General features: G+C 37.1%; 1 protein-coding gene across 6 annotated transcripts in view; it reads right to left on the bottom strand.

Annotated features, from left to right (window-relative positions):
- LOC149793693 (uncharacterized) overlaps nucleotides 1–20568 on the bottom strand; it is a 55925-nt gene that overhangs the window by 15360 nt on the left and 19997 nt on the right. For all 6 annotated transcript variants that reach the window (XM_089967675.1, XM_089967674.1, XM_089967677.1 and 3 more), the window contains 3 exons: nucleotides 12630–15692; nucleotides 9144–9638; nucleotides 8279–8407 (listed from right to left, as the gene is read on the bottom strand). In XM_089967675.1, the coding sequence (XP_089823801.1) occupies nucleotides 8279–8407; nucleotides 9144–9638; nucleotides 12630–15692 (3687 nt within the window). The remainder of the gene's footprint in view (nucleotides 1–8278; nucleotides 8408–9143; nucleotides 9639–12629; nucleotides 15693–20568) is intronic.

The following is a 20568-nucleotide window of genomic DNA, read 5'->3' as shown; positions in this document are numbered from 1 at the left end:
ATCCTATATACAGCTGTGAATGTTGGGTAAAAACAAATTTTTAAGAAATAAAAATGTAACGGAGTTCAATAAAGAGAATGTGAGAGACAGATGCTAAAGATACAAACTGCACTCACATGTGAAAGCTACGTCCAATTGACCTTGTTTTATAAATATTTAAGTATGTACCAGTATGTAGTCGTGTTTTATGGCACATCAGCACAAACATGGTTACACAGCACCAACCTAAGGTAAACTATGTAAAAATTAATTACACATAAACTCATGAAGTCTAGCCCTTCCATACAAATGTAAACATTAAGCACAACAAGACAAAATGTAAACTGTAATGATGTTAAAATTCTGTACAATGCATATAAAACAGCTGATAAAGTAATACATGTACAATCTTAAAACATGATTAAAATTTTCTGTGTAAACTGCAGTCCTTTGAAAAATCCATGATTGGTGTAATGTCCCCATACAGCTTCTTTAAGTGGTTCAAGTCAAAATACTTAATTTTCACCAGACAGAAATTAACAATTTGACAAGAATGTGCTCCACTGCCAGTGGACATTGGCATGGTATGCATTCCAGTCAAGGTTCATCCATCAGGAGGCATGCATGAGTCTAGTATGTATGTCCAATATGCATTAGGTACAATACATTAAATGACTGAAACAGCTGCTATTAATTTTGCTAATGGTTTTTTTGGGTATCATATTTCATACATTTTTAACAGGGTAGTGAGAGTTTATCTCGGTGTTTTGCTCGTGCTTTTTTCTCTAGTTCGGTATTTACACCTCATTTCTCCGATATGTTCTACACAAAATGTCTGAGGTATGTCACTCCATAATAGTGGGTTTGATGATCTAAACTTGGTGGAGATTTCATTCCACATATTTTGCCAAGTATAACTAGTATACTGATTTATTCAATATTTAAAGTCAGTATATGGCACCTCTATTTGGAGACAGGTGACTGCAGAGCAGCTTTGGCTGCTTTATCCACCCTTTTGTTACCCTTTACACCAATGTGACTAGGCAGTCAACAGTACAAAATACTTTTCCCAGATTGTATGGGAACATTATGTTTCTGAAATATATGGGATATTAACAGAATGTCAGATTTAAGATTTTGCAAGGGTTAAATAAAACAGAATCCAAAACTATGATGAAATGTGTTTTCTTTTTTTAAAAAAAATAAATATGTTTCAATCTAGTTCAAAGCTTTGATTATTGCTGTAATTTTTTAAGTAATTACTGAGGCTTTATCTGGTACCTAGCTCAAGATGGTGCCATGGGATGCTGCAAATGGTAGCTCCACCTTAATGTCTCCATCATTTGAACCATCTGTGTACAGGAATTTATGGCTATGACTAGATTCTGCATTCACTGAATTTACTTTGAAAAGGAGTCTTTTTATAGGACTTTCTGAATTCACAAAGGTTCAAGAAGAGGCTTTTTGACAGAACTTTTTAAATTCACAAAGGTTCAAGGATAGTCTTTTTCATAGGACATTTTGAATTCATAAAGGTTCAAGGAAGGTCTTTTTCATAGGACTTTTTGAATTCATAAAGGTTCAAGGAGAGGTGGCTTTTTATAGGAGTTTTTGAATTCACAAATGTTGAAGGAGAGGTTTTTTATTTGACTTTTTGAATTAACAAATGTTGATGGAGACTTTTTTATAGGACTTTTTGAATTCACTAATGTTCAAGGAGAGGCTTTTTTATAGAACTTTTTGAATTAACAAATGTCAAAGAAAGGCTTTTTTATAGGATTTTTTGAATTCATAAAGGTTAAATATTATTGTGGGAGGTTTTGATAACCATGATGATAATTTGGGAATACAGAATTTCCAATATTTCTAACATTTATTGTTGCTGTTTCTAAGTGAGGCCGAATTCATATTCCAAAAGGCAAACTTAATTTTTGTTTCTGAATGCATAAGGTCTGGTATTTGGGCTTAAACAATACATCATATGTGGGGTTAGATTAATTAGAAGATGGTTTGGTAGCATACTGAAGAGCCATTTTCATTTGTCTGAGATAAAGTCACAAGTCCCTGACTGTGTTTCTGATCAAGCACAAGATTTACAAGCTGATCCATATACAACTGAGCCACAGTCAAGTTTCCATCTTACTAATGACCTGCATGACCTATCATTTATACTACTTATAAGTCGAGTCAAACTGCACATAAGAAAGATTCTGATCTGCCATAGCATAAAGCACCTGCAGATTATGATAAATGTTTATTCTACTGATTACTTCTAACAAACTGCACAGACCCAGCTCTGCTGGCACATTATGCAGCAGCAGATATGGGTCTGAGTTTTGCAGTTGGATTCAACTTACATGCGAGTATACATTGTAAGCAAGACCTTCCAAATCTATGTTTGTCATGACTCGTATTAAATACAAGGCTTTTTGATGTTAATTGTCCTTGAGGTATCTGATATGTGGAAGAAAAGTAAATTTTATTGTCAAAAATAAGCCCTAACAATTTGCTCTCCTCCACACAAGGGATAAGACGGCTGTCAAGATTGAGCTCTTGGAGATCTGGAATATGATGTAATCAGCATAAATGCATGCAGTTAGGTTTTAATGTTCAAAATTGGAACCCGTTTTATTTTGCCTATATCTGAACTTTGTTTATGCTCATTTGTAGCTTAAGTCTAATAGTAATTACACGCTGTGGTCTTACAGAAGATGAAAAAGTCATCAACATACAATGAACAGGCATTTTACTACTAATCTCCCAAGGATAGCTTTCAGAAAGGGTGCTGCCTACTTTAACACTTAAGTTTCAATCTTTCAAAAACTGGAGATAAAGTTAGGTAGGTGGCCCGTGGATCTAGATGATGTTGATCTTTGTCCACATTAAAAAGATAACTATATTTTTTTCTTTATAAAGCTTCTTCTATAAATACTTTATGTCAGACAAGATGGATGCTTCATGTCAGACAAGATGGATGCTTCATGTCAGACAAGATGGATGCTTTATGTCAGACAAGATGGATGCTTTGTCAGACTAGATGATCTCCTATAACATTGGAATCCACATCTCAGTCAATCATCATATATTCCATTTATTTTGCCAATAAACCTTGTTAGTAATATCGGACAATGGCTGGAAAAGTTGGTTTTGTAATTTCCAGGCTTGGGTATCACCACTGCTTCTTGCCAAGACTGTGAGAAGTCACCAGTTCAGAATTGTTTCAACAGTGTATTAAAGTGTTTTGTCTTGTGATAGTGAATATCATCTGGTACTGTTGAAGCGTCATAGGCTCAATTAAGACAGTCTTGAATGATAGGTTTATTGTAATCACCTTATTAGAAGATTAGAAATTTAGAGGATCCTAATCTCATTCTTTCATGTTTTTGACATGGCAGAAAGTGTCAAAGAATATTTATTTTGTGAAGAGTTCTTAAGTTTGCTTTGGCAGATGGTGTCAGAATAGTTCTTTTGTGAAGAGTTCTTAAGATTGCTTTGGCAGAAGGTGTCAGAATAGTTCTTTTGTGAAGAGTCCTTGAGATTGTTTCAGTGAATGTATTTGAGATTTCTGGTATATTTGTGACCATTTCATCCGATTTCTTTAAATGCTTGATATAGCTGCTTTTGTTTTTGCTAATGATTCTTTTGGACCATATTCCATACCAATTTACCAGGGGTCCATGAGAGTTTATCTCTATGTTTTCCTCTTGCTATTTGCCCTAGCTCAGTATACATAGTACTGTAACAGATTTTCAGTTGTCGGATTGGCATCAAACTATTGAAGGACTTTTCTGTTCCCTGACAGCATCTTTGCATAATAAAATCTTGCTCATTCAATTTTCATTCTCTGCCTGAGCTACTGAGGTTTTGGGAATATTACTTTTAATGTTCTGGAAAGTGTGTAGTAACACATTGGTCATAACCAACTTCCCAAGAAAAGTAAAAGAGATGGACTGCAGATAGTCAAATCTAAGGACGAGTAGAATCCTGTGGCAGGATACAGGTAGATAAGTGACTTATCATTAAAAAGGCTAAGATTGTGTTATGAAAAAAAATACTTCTATCTTCTTCCTTCTCTTGTTGATATCTTCACAGAACCATACTGTATGGTGGCCATTAAAATCACATAGCAAACCAAAAGGTACCATCTGGTGGAGTACTTGGAGACAGATATATTGAACAGAGTAAAAGAGTTTTATGTAATGACACACAAATGGTTATGGCACATAAAATGCGTGTCTGTGTGTGTGTGATTTAGAATTTTAAAACATAGCATTAACAATTTTAGTCATATCACTATGATGTCTGCAGTGTGGCAGTTTTTAGATTTGTCTATCACTGAGGCATCATGCCACATACACGTGGCATTATGTTCCACCCAGTCACATTATCCTGACACCAGGCCGACCAGTCGTAACACTAACCTCTGAATGCTGAGCACCAGGTGAGGCAGCTGCTTGTACCATTTTTACAAGTCTTTGGTATAACTTAGCTGGGGTTCCAACCTGCAACCTACCATATCCAAGGTGGATGCTCAAACCACTTAGGCCACTAAAGTGGTGGCCTGTTAAGTAGTACTGAGATTAATTTGGTTGTGAAGAGTTCTATTATTTGTGATGAGGGTTGCTTCTCCATCAGCCATATCCTATTTCTTGAAAACCTGCTGCAAGTAGTGAAGTTTTGTAAGACAGACTCTACTGCATTCTTTTAAAATGGTTTCTTGAAGAGAAACAACTATTGTATCACGTATCTTCTTTAAGTAGCAGACTAATGTTATTTTTATTTGCCTTCAAACCTTGGCATTTCCACTGCATTATGGTGTCAGACTAATTTATGAAAGTGGTCGTCCGCATTCTCTTGACTCCCAAACTTATTTAAGAGTTTGATTGGATCATCATATCCTTTAGGAAGTCAGTTGCATTACCACTGGGCCAGTGATCTGCTGCTTAAATTGGTGGTAAGAAAGCTGGGAATCTTCTGTGGTTGGTCAAGGTCTGTGAATTTGGTTTGACCTTGTGGCCGTCTATTGTCCGTCTATGTACAGATTATAGCATTTGTGGAAGGTGTCTTCTCCAGTTTAGTTGTACTGGAGTAGGATTTGCTAGATATATTAAATGGAGCTGTGGTTTCTGCCAATTTCCTGGCCTCAGGAAAGCTGATGCCTTTCTCATTTTTTGTTCCATACATTGAATTTCCTTCTCTTATTTCCACTTAGGGCAGTATCTAGAGTATGAGAAATGTTCTGCCTGGCAATTCACACAAAAAATTTTCTCTATGCAGGATGATTCATCATGACCATCCTGCCTGCATCTGGGACAGACTGGTTTCCTTTTTCAGCCATCATTGTGGTCTCCATATTTCTGGCAGCTAAAACACAATGAAAGATTAGGAATGAAAGGGTAGACAGCGATGTTTAAGAACCTGGCTTGATTGCTGTAGGTAGTGTGACACAGTTCAATGTCAGAATGCAAGTGCTTGTGGAAATCAACCTGCCATTATGGTGAATATTGATTCATTTCACTTGTGAGATGTACTGAGAGCATGCATTTTTGTGCATCTCAGCCTCACATTTCTGTGCATCTCAGCCTCACATTTCTGTGCATCTCAGCCTCACATTTTTATGCACCTCAGCCTCACATTTCTGTGCATCTCAGCCTCACATTTTTATGCATCTCAGCCTCACATTTCTGTGCATCTCAGCCTCACATTTCTGTGCATCTCAGCCTCACATTTTTATGCATCTCAGCCTCACTGCACCCATCCAAGTTTTTAGACAGAACAACACCTCTTGACAAGCTGAGGTGTGTGTGGAAGTACCCATTAAGAGTATCTCCACAAACCGCTCTGAGCAAAGCAAATTGTCAGAGTGAGCTTTGCAGCAGTATTCTAGTTGGACTGAACTAAGCTTTTGGATGCTTCTTGGTCCTCCAGCCACTGCGTGAAGTGCTTTAGCCATCACAGAAGGTGAAAGCTTGCTTAGATTTTGGTTCTCATTATTTGATTCAATGATGAGAAATTGGGGACACTTTCCCTGACTTAGAAGAATTTCCTCATCCAAGTGACAGGCTGAATTATTCCTGGTCCTTTTAAGAGCAGACCTCACACCAAATGTTGAAATTCGGGCTGGTTTTTCCCTAATGTCATGCATTTATTTCATCATTTGTGTTTCCCACCACCTCTATGCCCAACAAGGGGGCAAAAAATGTATATTTATTTATTACATTTCTCCTGTCAGGGCTACACACGGTGATATACTTCAGCAAGGATGAAGCATAACTCAATTGACCCCTGTCACTGACCTCAGGGGTTATGCTCTTTATAAGGTTTGAAAAACAACACTTTCTTGTTTGATCAATTTTGTAAAAAATGTATATAATTCAGTTAACTGAAAGTCTTTAGCATAACCTCTAAAGCTTGGCAGGACAAGCCAATTAATGAAACTGGCCCTTTCTGATTACCCATCGAGCTGAAGTTAAGCCCAAAGTGGTTTGCTACATCGAAATGGAAACCCTCATTCTCTCCTCTACTCAACTGCATGGATCTCCTCCAACAATATGGGATGCAACCCAGGCAAACAGGTTGCCTCCACTCAGTTACCTCTCATGACATGCAGCAAGGATACACTGGGCCTATTTTTCAACCCCGAACCTGTTGGGAGATAAAAATATTTGTCTTTCAAGCATAAAAATCTGGTCACATTGTATTAGTTTGGGTATGTTTGAGTTACTCTCCCTGGGATATATCAACATACCAATTTTCAAGAGTGTTGATGATATAGGGTCCAACATATTGAGAGTGAAACAATGTTAACTATTGGTCATGTGGTTTTTGGGAAGCTTAAAACAACAACTGTTGATATATGCATGGTGTATGGCACATGATGGATGATAGATGCAGAGCCATGTCATGAGCTCACACAGGTGAACTAAAAATTAAATTCCTGAAGCATTAAAAGTAGGTCATTGTGACTAACTTTTGTCTCTGGTGAGTAGTAATGTCAAAACTGAATACACCTATCTAATCTCCTGATTGTACATGCAACAGTGTTTAACAAAAGTGAGCTAAATGCGAAAACCTAACATGATCACTCTGTCAAAAAAAGGTCACTGTGACCTAGATTTGCTCTTGGCAATGATCAATACACCATCAAGTTCCATGATTGTATGACCATATAGCCATTATTGTGCAGATGTGCCATTAAATTCTACTATCACTGTATATAAAATTATGTCAGAAAGTAAGCTAATTACAGAAAACAATGTGGACAGTGTGATTAGAAAAGTAATTCCTATGTCCAGCCTATGCTTTGAAAGTGAAATAAAGTAATTCCTATGTCTAGCCTATGCTTCGCAAGTGAGACAAAATAATCCCTATGTCCAGCCTATGCTTTGCAAGTGAGACAAGGTAATCTCAATGTCCAGCCTATGCTTTGCAAGTGAGACAAAGTAATCTCAATGTCCAGCCTATGCTTTGCATGTGAGACAAAGTAATTCCTATATACTGCCTTTGCTTTCAGGTGAGAGAAAAACACCAAGTCACATTCAGAACAAAAGTGAACTGAAGGATCTAAACTCTATTCTGTGACTCAAAATGAATGATAATAACTCACCTCAGGAGAAAATTGATTATTAAAACTATAAAATAAAACGTATCAATATAAAATCTGCTTAATATCCATAATAAGAACTGTAAAGGGGGAGGGGGAAGCTGTAAAACTGTACCTGGTATACTCATTAACATTTCCATGTGTTCATATAACGAGGAATTTGCAAATTAACTCCAAATCAGCAGCTTAAAATTTTCCAGGAAAAATGATGGAAAGTAATGCCAGTTAATCATATGGACTTTAGCTACAAATATATATAAAAGATCTCTTATATATTAAATCATGAAGCTACATGCTAAAACTAGAAATTCTGTATCCACATATAAAAAATAATAAAGTTTGGATAAACCATCTGTAAGTAGTAATGGTAACTGGTAAACATAATTAACAATAATCAGTGGTTTCATGTGTCATTACTTATTTCAAACTTGTATGTTTTTCCTAAAACCCACTAAAAAAAATCTTTGTTGAAAGATTTTGTGCATAAAAAACATACTGAAACATCAGGTGTTCAATGGCTAAAAAAAGAAAATGTTTTGAGAATGAATCAAGCTTAAGATTTTGTGTCAGCCAATCACAAAGAACTTTATATTTTTAAGACCACATTTTATTGGCTAAAAATGAAAACTCAGTCTCAAACTCAATAAGCTCAGCTTCATGATTAGTGTATTTTATAGTGTATTATACTGTACTCACAGTCAGGGGACACACGTTGAGGATTTTCTCTTTCCTCATCTTTCTGTTTCTCAGGTTTTGTTACTTTCTTCTCCATCTCCTCAGCTTCATGAGGTTTTTCATTCTTCTTTGGTTGAATAACTGCCAGATCTGCAATATAAAAATCTATAGAAAATCCACCTATCATTACATTATTTTTTGGGCATTCTAGAATATAACTACAGTTCATTCAAAGTATTAAAAATTTTTTGGCTAGTTACAAATAATGAAATTCTCAGTAGAAATAGTACAGAATAAAGCTAGTAAAAAAATATATTAGAATCATACTGATCCTGTTTACAGTCAGTCATAATTTGTAAATATGCAAGAAAGAGATTTACTGGTTGGGAGGGGGTGTTGAACTTTAAAAAGGTCTTCTTTATTTTAAATTCCTCATAAAACTAATTTGCTATTTTATTTGTCAATTTAATAGATAGCTAAAAAAACATTAAAGTAACAAAAACCCTAAAATACTGGAGCCACCAAGAAATGGTGAAGGTGACATTTTGTTTCTTCCCCCGAGGAAGCATATATGAAAGAATACTCCAAAAGAAAATAACATTAATATTGTCTTTTTTAAAAGTGAATATTATATTTACCAAATTCGACATAGTTGATGAAAACCAGCAGGCCTATCTAACAACCTGGTCAATAAATTTTAAATTAGTTTTAAATGACACTTTTAGCACATTATTTGCCTATATCATGCAAAGAAAGAGAATTGCTGTGTGACATTTGCTTTATCCTTAACTCTACTTGACTACAAAAATTTAAGGAGTCAGAGTAAACACCCCCATGAAACCTCTTCCCACAGGACTTTTGCATAAAGCTGCTGATACTGACTCACCTTTAGACCGTAGACTGACATAGTGTGACTCCCCAACGTGACCCAATAACAGGCTCTTCTCATCCTGTGAAGACTTGTTGAATTCTGGTTCTATCTTTGTTACATGAAACTCCAATGTTTTTTGGGGAGTCAAGACTTCTATGGTATGGTTTAAAAATTCTGCAATGGCTCTCAATATGATATGGTCTCCCCACTGAGTTTCCTGGGACAGTCGTAGTAAATATTCCTCCCAGGATTCAGAGTCCAAAAAGCTGGAATAGTGCGTTCCATCCTTGCTGCATGGATTGTTTCTCAACCAATCCACAGCATTCTGGCGAAGATTCCATGCATCAAAGCGATGGTCTCCCTGAAAAAGTAGCTGGTCAACCACTGCTGTGAACATGCAGTTGCCATCAGGATTCACATCACAGACCTGCAGTCCATTTTTCTTTGCAGCTTGATTCATCAGAAGCATGCTCTGCATCACGTTGCTCTGGCACTCAGGTCTACCACAGCCTGCATGGAGATTGGGACATTGCTTTTTATTAGCATCACTTAAACATGATCTATATCATGGATAAAAATAAATAACAAAATCAACTAGAGTTATTAGTGTTGGGTGTATAACAAAAGGTCCTGTTCGCTATATTTAGTGAACATGTGTAGCTCATTTAGATCTTAAGCTGAGGGAACTTCTAAAGCTCCTTTGGGTATTATGCTGAGTAACTTGTGTAGCTCCTTTGAGTCTAAAACTGGGGAACTTGTATAGCTCCTTTGAGTCTAAAACTGGGGAACTTGTATAGCTCCTTTGAGTCTAAAACTGGGGAACTTGTATATAGCTTCTTTGGGTCTAAAACTGGGGAACTTGTATAGCTCCTTTGAGTCTAAAACTGGGGAACTTGTATAGCTCCTTTGGGTCATAAATTGGAGATTTTTTTGTTGGAAACCAAAGTTAGAAGATGGGTACCCAGATGCCATGTCTGCTTCAAATGATAGTACAGAGTGTTTTAAATCTAACAAAACAAGGAATATGTTGTTAAAAAATAATTTAAAGTTGATCAACAAAGATCATAGGTGGAGCTGATAAGAAAATAGTCATAAAAAGCAAATCTAGATCTATGAACAATGATGACATCAAACTACATCACAATTATTGAGGAATGGCTTTCTGAGCTATGCTGTTGACAAGCAACATTCTTTGTAAAGATATAAAGTTGACTGACATGGTCCATAACTCTGCCCAAAATGGAGGTGATAAAACAAATCACATAAAAAGAATGTTCTTACCAAATTCAATCAGAATATGTTGAATGATTCTTGAGCAATAATGATTATAAGCAATCTTCCAAGTTTCCATGTAAAGGCAAGACTCTGCTTGACAAGGGACATAACTCTGTCCAAAATGGAGCAGATGGGACTAACCTCATAACAGACACATGTAAGTCTGTCAGAAATATTCATACCCAACTGCGTCAGAATATGAACTAAATCCATTATTAGGGGGACAAAATTATATCCAATATGATGCTTAGGAGACAACACCCATAAGAGGCACTTTTAAGTCACACCAGAATGCATTAGAATATAATAATAATACAAAACTATTCCCCATTGAGGTCTTTTTTTTACAGCTATTTATGTACAATATATAGATTATTTAACAGAATCTGAAAAAGAATGCTTCTTTCTTATTTTGCATGTAGTCAAAATAATTTATTTTAAAAAGTATTGAGAGTATTTTATTGCTTTATATAAAAATGATGTTCCAGACAAGAACCCCTTTAAATTTCAAGCTCTTTTTGAAATTCTGTATAAAAAAAAGGTCTTGGTAGCAAGAGATCTCCAGCTTCTACAGATCAGCATGCACTACTAGAATTTGTCTGGCTAAACATGTCTTGTGGATACTGTGATGCAATGTATCTGGTTAAACATGTCTTGTCAATACTGTGGTGCAGTGTATCTGTCTATACATGTCTGGTAGATACTGCGATGCAGTGTGTCTGTCTAAACATGTCTGGTAGATAATGTGATGCAGTATATCTGTCTAAACATGTCTGGTAGATATTGTGATGCAGTGTATCTGGCCACACGTCTTGTATTTGTTGTGGTAAAGTGTATTGGGCCAAACATGTCTTGTAGATATAGTGCTGCAGTGTATATGGTTACATGTCTTGTAGATATTGTAGTGCAGTGTATATGGCCATACATGTCTTGTAGATACTGTGGTGCCATGTATCTGGACACACATGTCTTGTAGATACTGTGGTGCCATGTATCTGACACATGTCTTGCAGATACTGTAATGCCATATATCTGGCTAAACATGTCTTGTATGAGCTGTGGTTATTAACATATACTTTTTCTGATTTAGAAGCATTTTGTTTTTCTTGCACCATTGATCAATACTGTTCAGAGTTTTATTTAATTCGGTTTGGATGGTATTTAATTATGGAACCAAAGCATATAATGTTGTGTCATCTGCAAACAGGTCTATTGGCATTCTTGATAGTATATAAGAGGTCATTAAAAACAATGGACCCAATAGATACCCTTGTGGAACACCAACTTTACCAACAATGGACCCAATACTTACTCTTGTGGAACACCAACTTTACCGACAATGACCTAATACTTACCTTTGTTGATCACCAACTTTACCAACAATGGACCCAATACTTACCCTTGTGGAACACCAACTTTACCAATGGCAGAAGATTAAGTGTTACTTATACATACATGCTACCTTCTGTGTTGAATGTTGAATGTTCTTTAGCTATGCCTTTTTCAAGGAACATCAAATGTGATGCTACAAAACCCGTTGTCAAGGGTGATAACTCCATCCAAAATGAGGCAAAACACAGAATGCATACATCTAGGTCTATGTAGATAATGTAGATAATAAATTAGATCAGATTATCTGAATGATAACACTGAATACTTATTGCAATGATATTCTGTAGTGGGGATTTAAAATTGATAAAGACAAGGCAATAACTTCATCAAAGTTGGACCTGGAAAGATTAAACACATAAAGCCATATCCACAATTGTAACAGGCCATTCACCAACCAAATGGCATCACATTTTATTTTAGGGTTTAGAGATATGGTGATTACAATATGTAATAACAGATGGACAGATTGAAAAGGTGAGCAATACTGAGCTCCTACATCTCATCTAGTTTGTGGCTATAAATTTTTCAAGGTTTTGCAAGAAATGGAAATTTTATTGGTACTTCAATTTCTGGATTGGAAAATGAATCTCACTGTTGCCAAAGAATAACCATTATTTGTTGGGTCTTTAACTTTCGATCTCATCTGTTTTTGTGGGTATAAATTTTTCAAGGTTTTTGCAAAAATTGAAATTTGTATTGGTACTTAAGTTGAAAAAAAAAATTTATCAGGAGATGTAATCTTAAAAAAGTCCTGTTTTAGAAGAAAATTCCAGATCCTCTACCCCTGAAAATGAAATGGTAGATCCCTTAGAACAGATGACAGGAATATCTTACCCATACAGCAAAGTGTGCTCCTTTGTGCTCTTTTTCGACCAATAGTTTGGAAAGCATGATGGATTTCTGAGTGATCAATGTCACAGACATTGGATGAATCACACAATTCTTCAGTCTTTCTTTGTTGATTTTTTGCTGAATTTGGCTCTAAAGCTTTCACTTCCTGCTTAGTTACATTTTTACCACTGTGTCCATTTTTTTCTTTCTCTCCTGAAGACTGCCTGAAGTAAGAGTTTTTCATAGTGCCTGATGGTTGTGATGGAGTCTTTGACTCTGTTTTAAATTGGGGCTTACTGTCATCTACTTCCTCTTTCTTGGTATGTACATCTTGTGTATTGGTCTCTATCTTTGCTCTCTTTGAAGTTTGCTTAACATCTTCTTCCAATGATATTCTTACCTGATCCCTATCCATAAGAGATGGGATGGCTTCATCAGAAATGCCAACAGCAGAAGATATTTCAAACTGTACATCTGGTTGAGGATTTATCAGCTTGTTGTTGATTGTGTAGGCTAATGCTGTTCCTGTTCTATTTTCATCAACACTGTTATTTTCTTCCTTTCTTGTCATGGTTACCATTTGTTCCTGTGGATTATTTTCAGAGTTTGCCATGGTTGCAATGTCTGATTGATCGACTCCTTGAAGTGAATCTTCGTTATCACTTTTCTTCTCTGACATGCTGGCATCAAAGTTTACTATTGTACTTGCTGCTACTGAATCATCATTGGTTGTTTCTGCTTCAGTTTCTGAAGGCCCTTTGTTTGTTGGATTTAATACCATTACTTCCATATTATCATTTATTGTGTTATTATTTCCAGGCTTTACACTTGTATCTGTTTCACTCCTTGTTTTCTCTTTTGTACCTTCATCCATCAGTTTCTCTTTTGCGAATTCAACAGGTGAATTTTGGCCCTTCTTTGGTTCCTCCAGTCCAGAACCTTGGACGATTTGTGTTGACATGTCATTTGTCTTATGTATGGTTTCAGTATCCGAAATGGCAGCCTTCGTACTTGATGCTTGGTTCACATTTTTACTTTTTATGACATTTTTATGACCTGTCTTTCCTGAGGTGCCATTTTTGCCACCTTTTGTTAACTTAAGGTCATTCTCCACTGTGTCAATCTCACTCAGTTTGGGCCCTGAGGACATCTGAGGAAAGAAGATCAATACCTTTAGATCAGGATCTTCTCTGTTCCCAGATTTTGCAGGAATATCTGACTGTGTGTCTTTCTTGTTATCTTGTCTTGTTGTAAATGAAAATGTAAATGTAGTGTATTCTTCCTGTGGAGGAATTTTGTTCACTGTTGGAAGCTGCATTGCAAAATGTTTATCTGACCCTGATTTTGCTTTCTTTTTCTTCCAGCAGGGCTCTCTATTGATGCCTGCTTTTCTCAAGGCATATGGTACCACATCATCATCATCATCATCAGAGTCATCGCTGGTTTCATTTGTGAAGCTCTCTGGAATCTTCACTGGTACACTTCCTACAGACCTGATCTGACTAGTATCTTTGTTGTCATAATTAGTCACAAAACTTGTATTGACAGTTTGTTTAGGTACCACTTTGGCTTTATCATAATCAAAGTTTTTAGTTTTCTTGGGATAATCTTGTTTTATGTCTTCAATGACAGTGTCCATACCTTTATCAACCAATACATGACTTGACTCCAAACCCTTAGTGTCTGTAGTTTCAGAATCTTGTTTTGATGTCCTCAGTTTTTCCTGCTTCTCGTATGTTTCTTTTATGCTCTGGCTATATCCTAAATTTAAAATTCTGTTAGTGTCCACATTGTCAGCAAATGCTCTTTTCTGATCTTTTGTGTCTTTATCTGACTGTTGTCTTTTAACAGGTTCATCAACAGACCTTTCTTGCAATTTCAACCTCAATGACTGTTTTATTTTATCTGCACTAATACTAGATGACTGGCTTTGCTTGGTACCTTCAGCAGCTGTTGGCATTGTTGTTCCATTTGAAGCCCCACCTTCAGTGGAATTTTCCCCACTGTTTTCTGTCATTTCCTTGACCATTGCAGAAGATTTGGTAAGCACTGAGTTTTTGTTCTTCTGTGATTTTTGTCTAGAAACTACAGTATCATCTCTGCCTGTAGAGTGTTCTTGAAATCTTGACACAGTACTAAATTGTTGACTGGCACTATCTACAAATGTCACACGGGAATGAAGTGCTTCCTGTAGATATTTTTCGTCAACATAACCTGCTAACATCATGGCTACAGGAGGCCTGTGTTGGGATCCAATAATTTCCTTATGATCTAATGATGAATGATATAAGTCTTTAACATTTACAGAGTGACCTTTTCCTGATGTATCTCTTTGCTGAATCTCCCCTCTCTGTACCTCAGTTAAAGGCTTCTTAAATGGATCATTATGAGTAGAACTGACAGCAGTGTGAGGTGTATTTGCCTTTCTAACTTCTAATATCTCATTAGACTGGCCACTGGAATCAGCCTCACTAGATTCTTTCAACCTTTGGTATTGACCCTTTCCATCTGGTACAAACTGATCCTTACTTCCTTTCTCTTCTACTAGCTGTGCATTTTTTTTCGTTCCTGCATTTTTGTTCTTTGGGACAGAAAATCCTGATGAAAGCTTGTGGCTTTCTTTCAAACCGGTGCTGAATTCTCTTTTTCCAGTCAGAGGAGGATCTCTATAATACTCGGTCACAAGTCCGGCTAAAATCAATGCAAATGGAACCCTATTTCCATTCTTATCACGATATATGGGACAAGCTCTATCTTTCTTCTTGGAAGCAGTCTGCTGTTTTCTTCTGGTCTGCTGTGAATATGAATTGAAATCTGCACTTAACTCATAATCGTCATAATCATCCTCATATTCAAGATCCATCTCCTCTTCATACGGCCCCAAAGAATATGATGAGGAAACAGCCTTCTGTTTGACTGCACTTCCTCCATCATATTTACTTGTAAACTGAGACTGTTCACTCTGGGAGCTGGTATTCCTGCTTGGTAGACTGGTTCCATAAGAAAAGTGTCCTTGTGCTCCAACTGACCGAGGCAAGGGTTTTTTGTCTTCAATCTGAAGTTTAACTGAAAATGCCAAACAAATTATGATAATGCAGTTAAGTGGAAATGGTGTCAAGAACAAATGTATTATGGAATAACAATATTCATGCACTGGCCAGTGACAGATTTGTTTGCAGTAGTAGGCTGGTATCCTTTATGTCAATGAATAACCATGAATTATTACAGGTTGTTAAGGTCTCTGTTACTATGCTGACTGATCGAACTAAGAAAAATGACAAAGCCCCACACTAATCTACACAGATGAAGATGATCATCAGAAATGACCATGAAAAAAAATCAATATATTGACACCATATAATAATTCTAAAGAATTTATATTGTTTAATGTCAGTGAATGGATGTCAATTACCTGCCTGCAAGTTAATATCAAATCTGCTTCAGGCATTGGCAAGTAGTACCATTTCAACTTTGGCTTCCATTTAACAAGGAGTTGCAGAACACTATGTCTCTCCTATAAACCTCACTGTGATGTATGTAATCTGTATGACTCCATATCAATTGTTTTACGATATGCTGTCGTATGCATTTCTTTTTAAGTATATGCAGCAACTACAAAAATATGAGACATACATTTGGTTGAGGATGCCTCCAAGGTAAATAAAATACAGCAGTCAAAATTTGACATTAACACCAAGATAACAAAGATAAATCTCTTTGAAAAATGGCTGCCATACAAACTACATATTAGTCTTGGTCCAGTGAGATTAAAAAACATCTTTACCTGCCACCTGTAAATTCAAGTTGATGACTTCAGCATTATTAATAGATCTATGAAAACATGAGACCAAATTGCAAAAAGTTTACACCCAACATGTAATGGATTTCATAATAAATTGGTACTCTTTCATTGCATCCATTTTTTTATAGTTTAACCCAGGAGTGACATTATAATAGGTGTGTAAGATGCAGGTGTGCTGAAAGAGGGGTTCCAAATGATAGATGTCTGTGATGTGTAAGATGCAGGTGTGCTGAAAGAGGGGTTTCAAGTGATACACATCTGTGATGATAATTCTTGACCATATGTGTTATGTACTTTAGGAGATACCAACATCAGTGGCAATCACTCTTGACCATTTGCATGATGAGTTTTAAGAGATACAGACATGTATGACAATCATCAATGACAATGTGTGTGATGAACTTTAAGAGATACAGACATCAGTGACAATCATCACTGACCATGTGTGTAATGAGCTTTAAGAGATACAGACATCAGTGACAATCAACACTGACCATGTCTGTGATGAGCTTTAAGAAATGCAGACATCAGTGATAATCATTACTGACCATGTGTGTGATGAACTTTAAGAGCTGCAGACATCAGTGACAATCATCACTGACCATGTGTGTGATGAACTTTAAGAGATACAGACATCAGTGACAATCATCATTGACCATGTGTGTGATGAACTTGAAGAGATACAGACATCAGTGACAATCACCACTGACCATGTCTGTAATGAGCTTTAAGAGATACAGACATCAGTGACAATCATCACTGACCATGTGTGTGATGACCTTAAAGAGATAAAGACATCTATGACAATCATCACTGACCATGTGTGTAATGAGCTTTAAGAGATACAGACATCTATGACAATCATCAATGACTATGTGTGTAATGAGCTTTAAGAGATACGGACATCAGTGACAATCACCACTGACCATGTGTGTGATGAACTTTAAGAGCTGCAGACATCAGTGACAATCACCACTGACCATGTGTGTAATGAGCTTTAAGAGATACATACATCAGTGACAATCATCACTGACCATGTGTGTAATGAGCTTTAAGAGATACAGACATCTATGACAATCATCAATGACTATGTGTGTAATGAGCTTTAAGAGATACGGACATCAGTGACAATCACCACTGACCATGTGTGTGATGATCTTTAAGAGCTGCAGACATCAGTGACAATCACCACTGACCATGTGTGTAATGAGCTTTAAGAGATACAAACATCAGTGACAATCACCACTGACCATGTGTGTGATGAGCTTTAAGAGATACAGACATCAGTGACAATCACCACTGACCATGTGTGTGATGAACTTTAAGAGATCAGACATCAGTGACAATCATCACTGACCATGTGTGTGATGAACTTTAAGAGATACAGAGATCTATGACAATCATCAATGACAATGTGTGTGATGAACTTTAAGAGATACAGACATCAGTGACAATCATCACTGACCATGTATGTGATGAGCTTTAAGAGATACAGACATCTATGACAATCACCACTGACCATGTGTGTGATGAGCTTTAAGAGATACAGACATCAGTGACAATCATCACTGACCATGTATGTGATGAACTTTAAGAGATACAGACATCTATGACAATCATCACTGACCATGTATGTAATGAACTTTAAGAGATACAGACATCAGTGACAATCATCACTGACCATGTATGTGATGAACTTTAAGAGATACAGACATCAGTGACAATCATCACTGACCATGTATGTGATGAACTTTAAGAGATACAGACATCAGTGACAATCACCAGTGACCATGTGTGTGATGAGCTTTACGAGATACAGACATCAGTGACAATCACCACTGACCATGTGTGTGATGAGCTTTAAGAGATACAGACATCTATGACAATCACCACTGACCATGTGTGTGATGAGCTTTAAGAGATACAGACATCTATTACATTCATCACTGACCATGTGTGTGATGAGCTTTAAGAGATACAGACATCAGTGACAATCATCACTGACCATGTATGTGATGAACTTTAAGAGATACAGACATCAGTGACAATCATCACTGACCATGTATGTGATGAACTTTAAGAGATACAGACATCAGTGACAATCACCACTGACCATGTGTATAATGAGCTTTAAGAGATACAGACATCTATGACAATCACCACTGACCATGTGTGTGATGACCTTAAAGAGATACAGACATCTATGACAATCATCACTGACCATGTATGTGATGAACTTTAAGAGATACAGACATCAGTGACAATCATCACTGACCATGTATGTGATGAACTTTAAGAGATACAGACATCAGTGACAATCACCACTGACCATGTGTGTAATGAGCTTTAAGAGATACAGACATCTATGACAATCATCACTGACCATGTGTGTGATGAGCTTAAAGAGATACAGACATCAGTGACAATCACCAATCACCATGTGTGTGATGAACTTTAAGAGATACAGACATCTATGACAATCATCACTGACCATGTGTGTGATGACCTTAAAGAGATACAGACATCTATGACAATCATCACTGACCATGTGTGTGATGAACTTGAAGAGATACAGATATCAATGACAATCATCACTGACCATGTGTGTGATGAATTTTAAGAGATACAGACATCTATACAATCATCACTGACCATGTGTGTGATGAACTTTAAGAGATACAGACATCAGTGAGAATCACCACTGACCATGTGTGTGATCAACTTTAAGAGATACAGACATCAGTGACAATCATCACTGACCATGTGTGTGATGAACTATAAGAGATACAGACATCAGTGACAATCACCAGTGACCATGTGTGTGATGAGCTTTAAGAGATACAGACATCGTTGACAATCATCACTGACCATGTGTGTGATGAACTTTAAGAGATACAGAAATCTATGACAATTATCAGTGACCATGTGTGTAATGAACTTTAAGAGATAAAGACATCTATGACAATCATCACTGACCATGTGTGTTGTGTTGTGTTGTTGTGGGGTTTAATGCCATTTTTCAGCACACGATAGGCTATACATGGCAGCCAGTATTAATGGTGGAGGAAGAACCCGGGAAAACCCCAGAAAGAACCACCGACCCTCAAGAAGCTACTGGCAAGCTTTCTCACATACCCACATTGGCTGAATCTTAGACTTGAACCGCCGCAGACAGAGGTGAGATGGCAGTGATCCGTAATGAAGAGCGCTTTAGACTACTCGGCCACTCGGGGCCCCGACCATGTGTGTGATGAACTTTAAGAGATACAGACATCAGTGACAATCACCACTGACCATGTGTGTAATGAGCTTTAAGAGATACAGACATCAGTGACAATCATCACTGACCATGTGTGTAATGAGCTTTAAGAGATACAAACATCTATGACAATCATCACTGACCATGTGTATTGTGTTGTGTTGTGGGGTTTAACACCATTTTTCAGCACATGATAGGCTATACATGGCAGCCAGTATTAATGGTGGAGGAAGAACCCGGGAAAACCCCGGAAAGAACCACCGACCCTCGAGAAGCTACTGGCAAGCTTTCTCACATACCCACATTGGCTGAATCTTAGACTCGAACCGCCGCAGACAGAGATGAGATGGCAGTGATCTGTAACGAAAAGCGCTTTAGACCACTCAGCCACTCAGGGCCCCGACCATGTGTGTGATGAACTTTAAGAGATACAGACATCAGTGACAATCACCACTGACCATGTGTGTGATGAGCTTTAAGAGATACAGACATCAGTGACAATCACCACTGACCATGTGTGTAATGAGCTTTAAGAGATAGACATCAGTGACAATCATCACTGACCATGTGTGTGATGAATGAGATACAGACATCAGTGACAATGTGTGTGATGAACTTTAAGAGATACAGACATCAGTGACAATCACCACTGACCATGTGTGTGATGAGCTTTAAGAGATACAGACATCTGTGACAATCATCACTGACCATATGTGTGATGAACTTTAAGAGATACAGACATCAGTGACAATCACCACTGACCATGTGTGTGATGAGCTTTAAGAGATACAGACATCTATGACAATCACCACTGACCATGTGTGTGATGAACTTTAGAAACATACAGACATCAGTGACAATCACCACTGACCATGTGTGTG

This window comes from Sinohyriopsis cumingii, chromosome 8 (assembly GCF_028554795.1).
Source record: "Sinohyriopsis cumingii isolate HCF-2022 chromosome 8, ASM2855479v2, whole genome shotgun sequence".
In the NCBI taxonomy this organism is placed as follows: domain Eukaryota; kingdom Metazoa; phylum Mollusca; class Bivalvia; order Unionida; family Unionidae; genus Sinohyriopsis; species Sinohyriopsis cumingii.
Note: the sequence above shows the minus strand (reverse complement) of the source record. Positions and strands in the feature narration are given on the sequence as shown.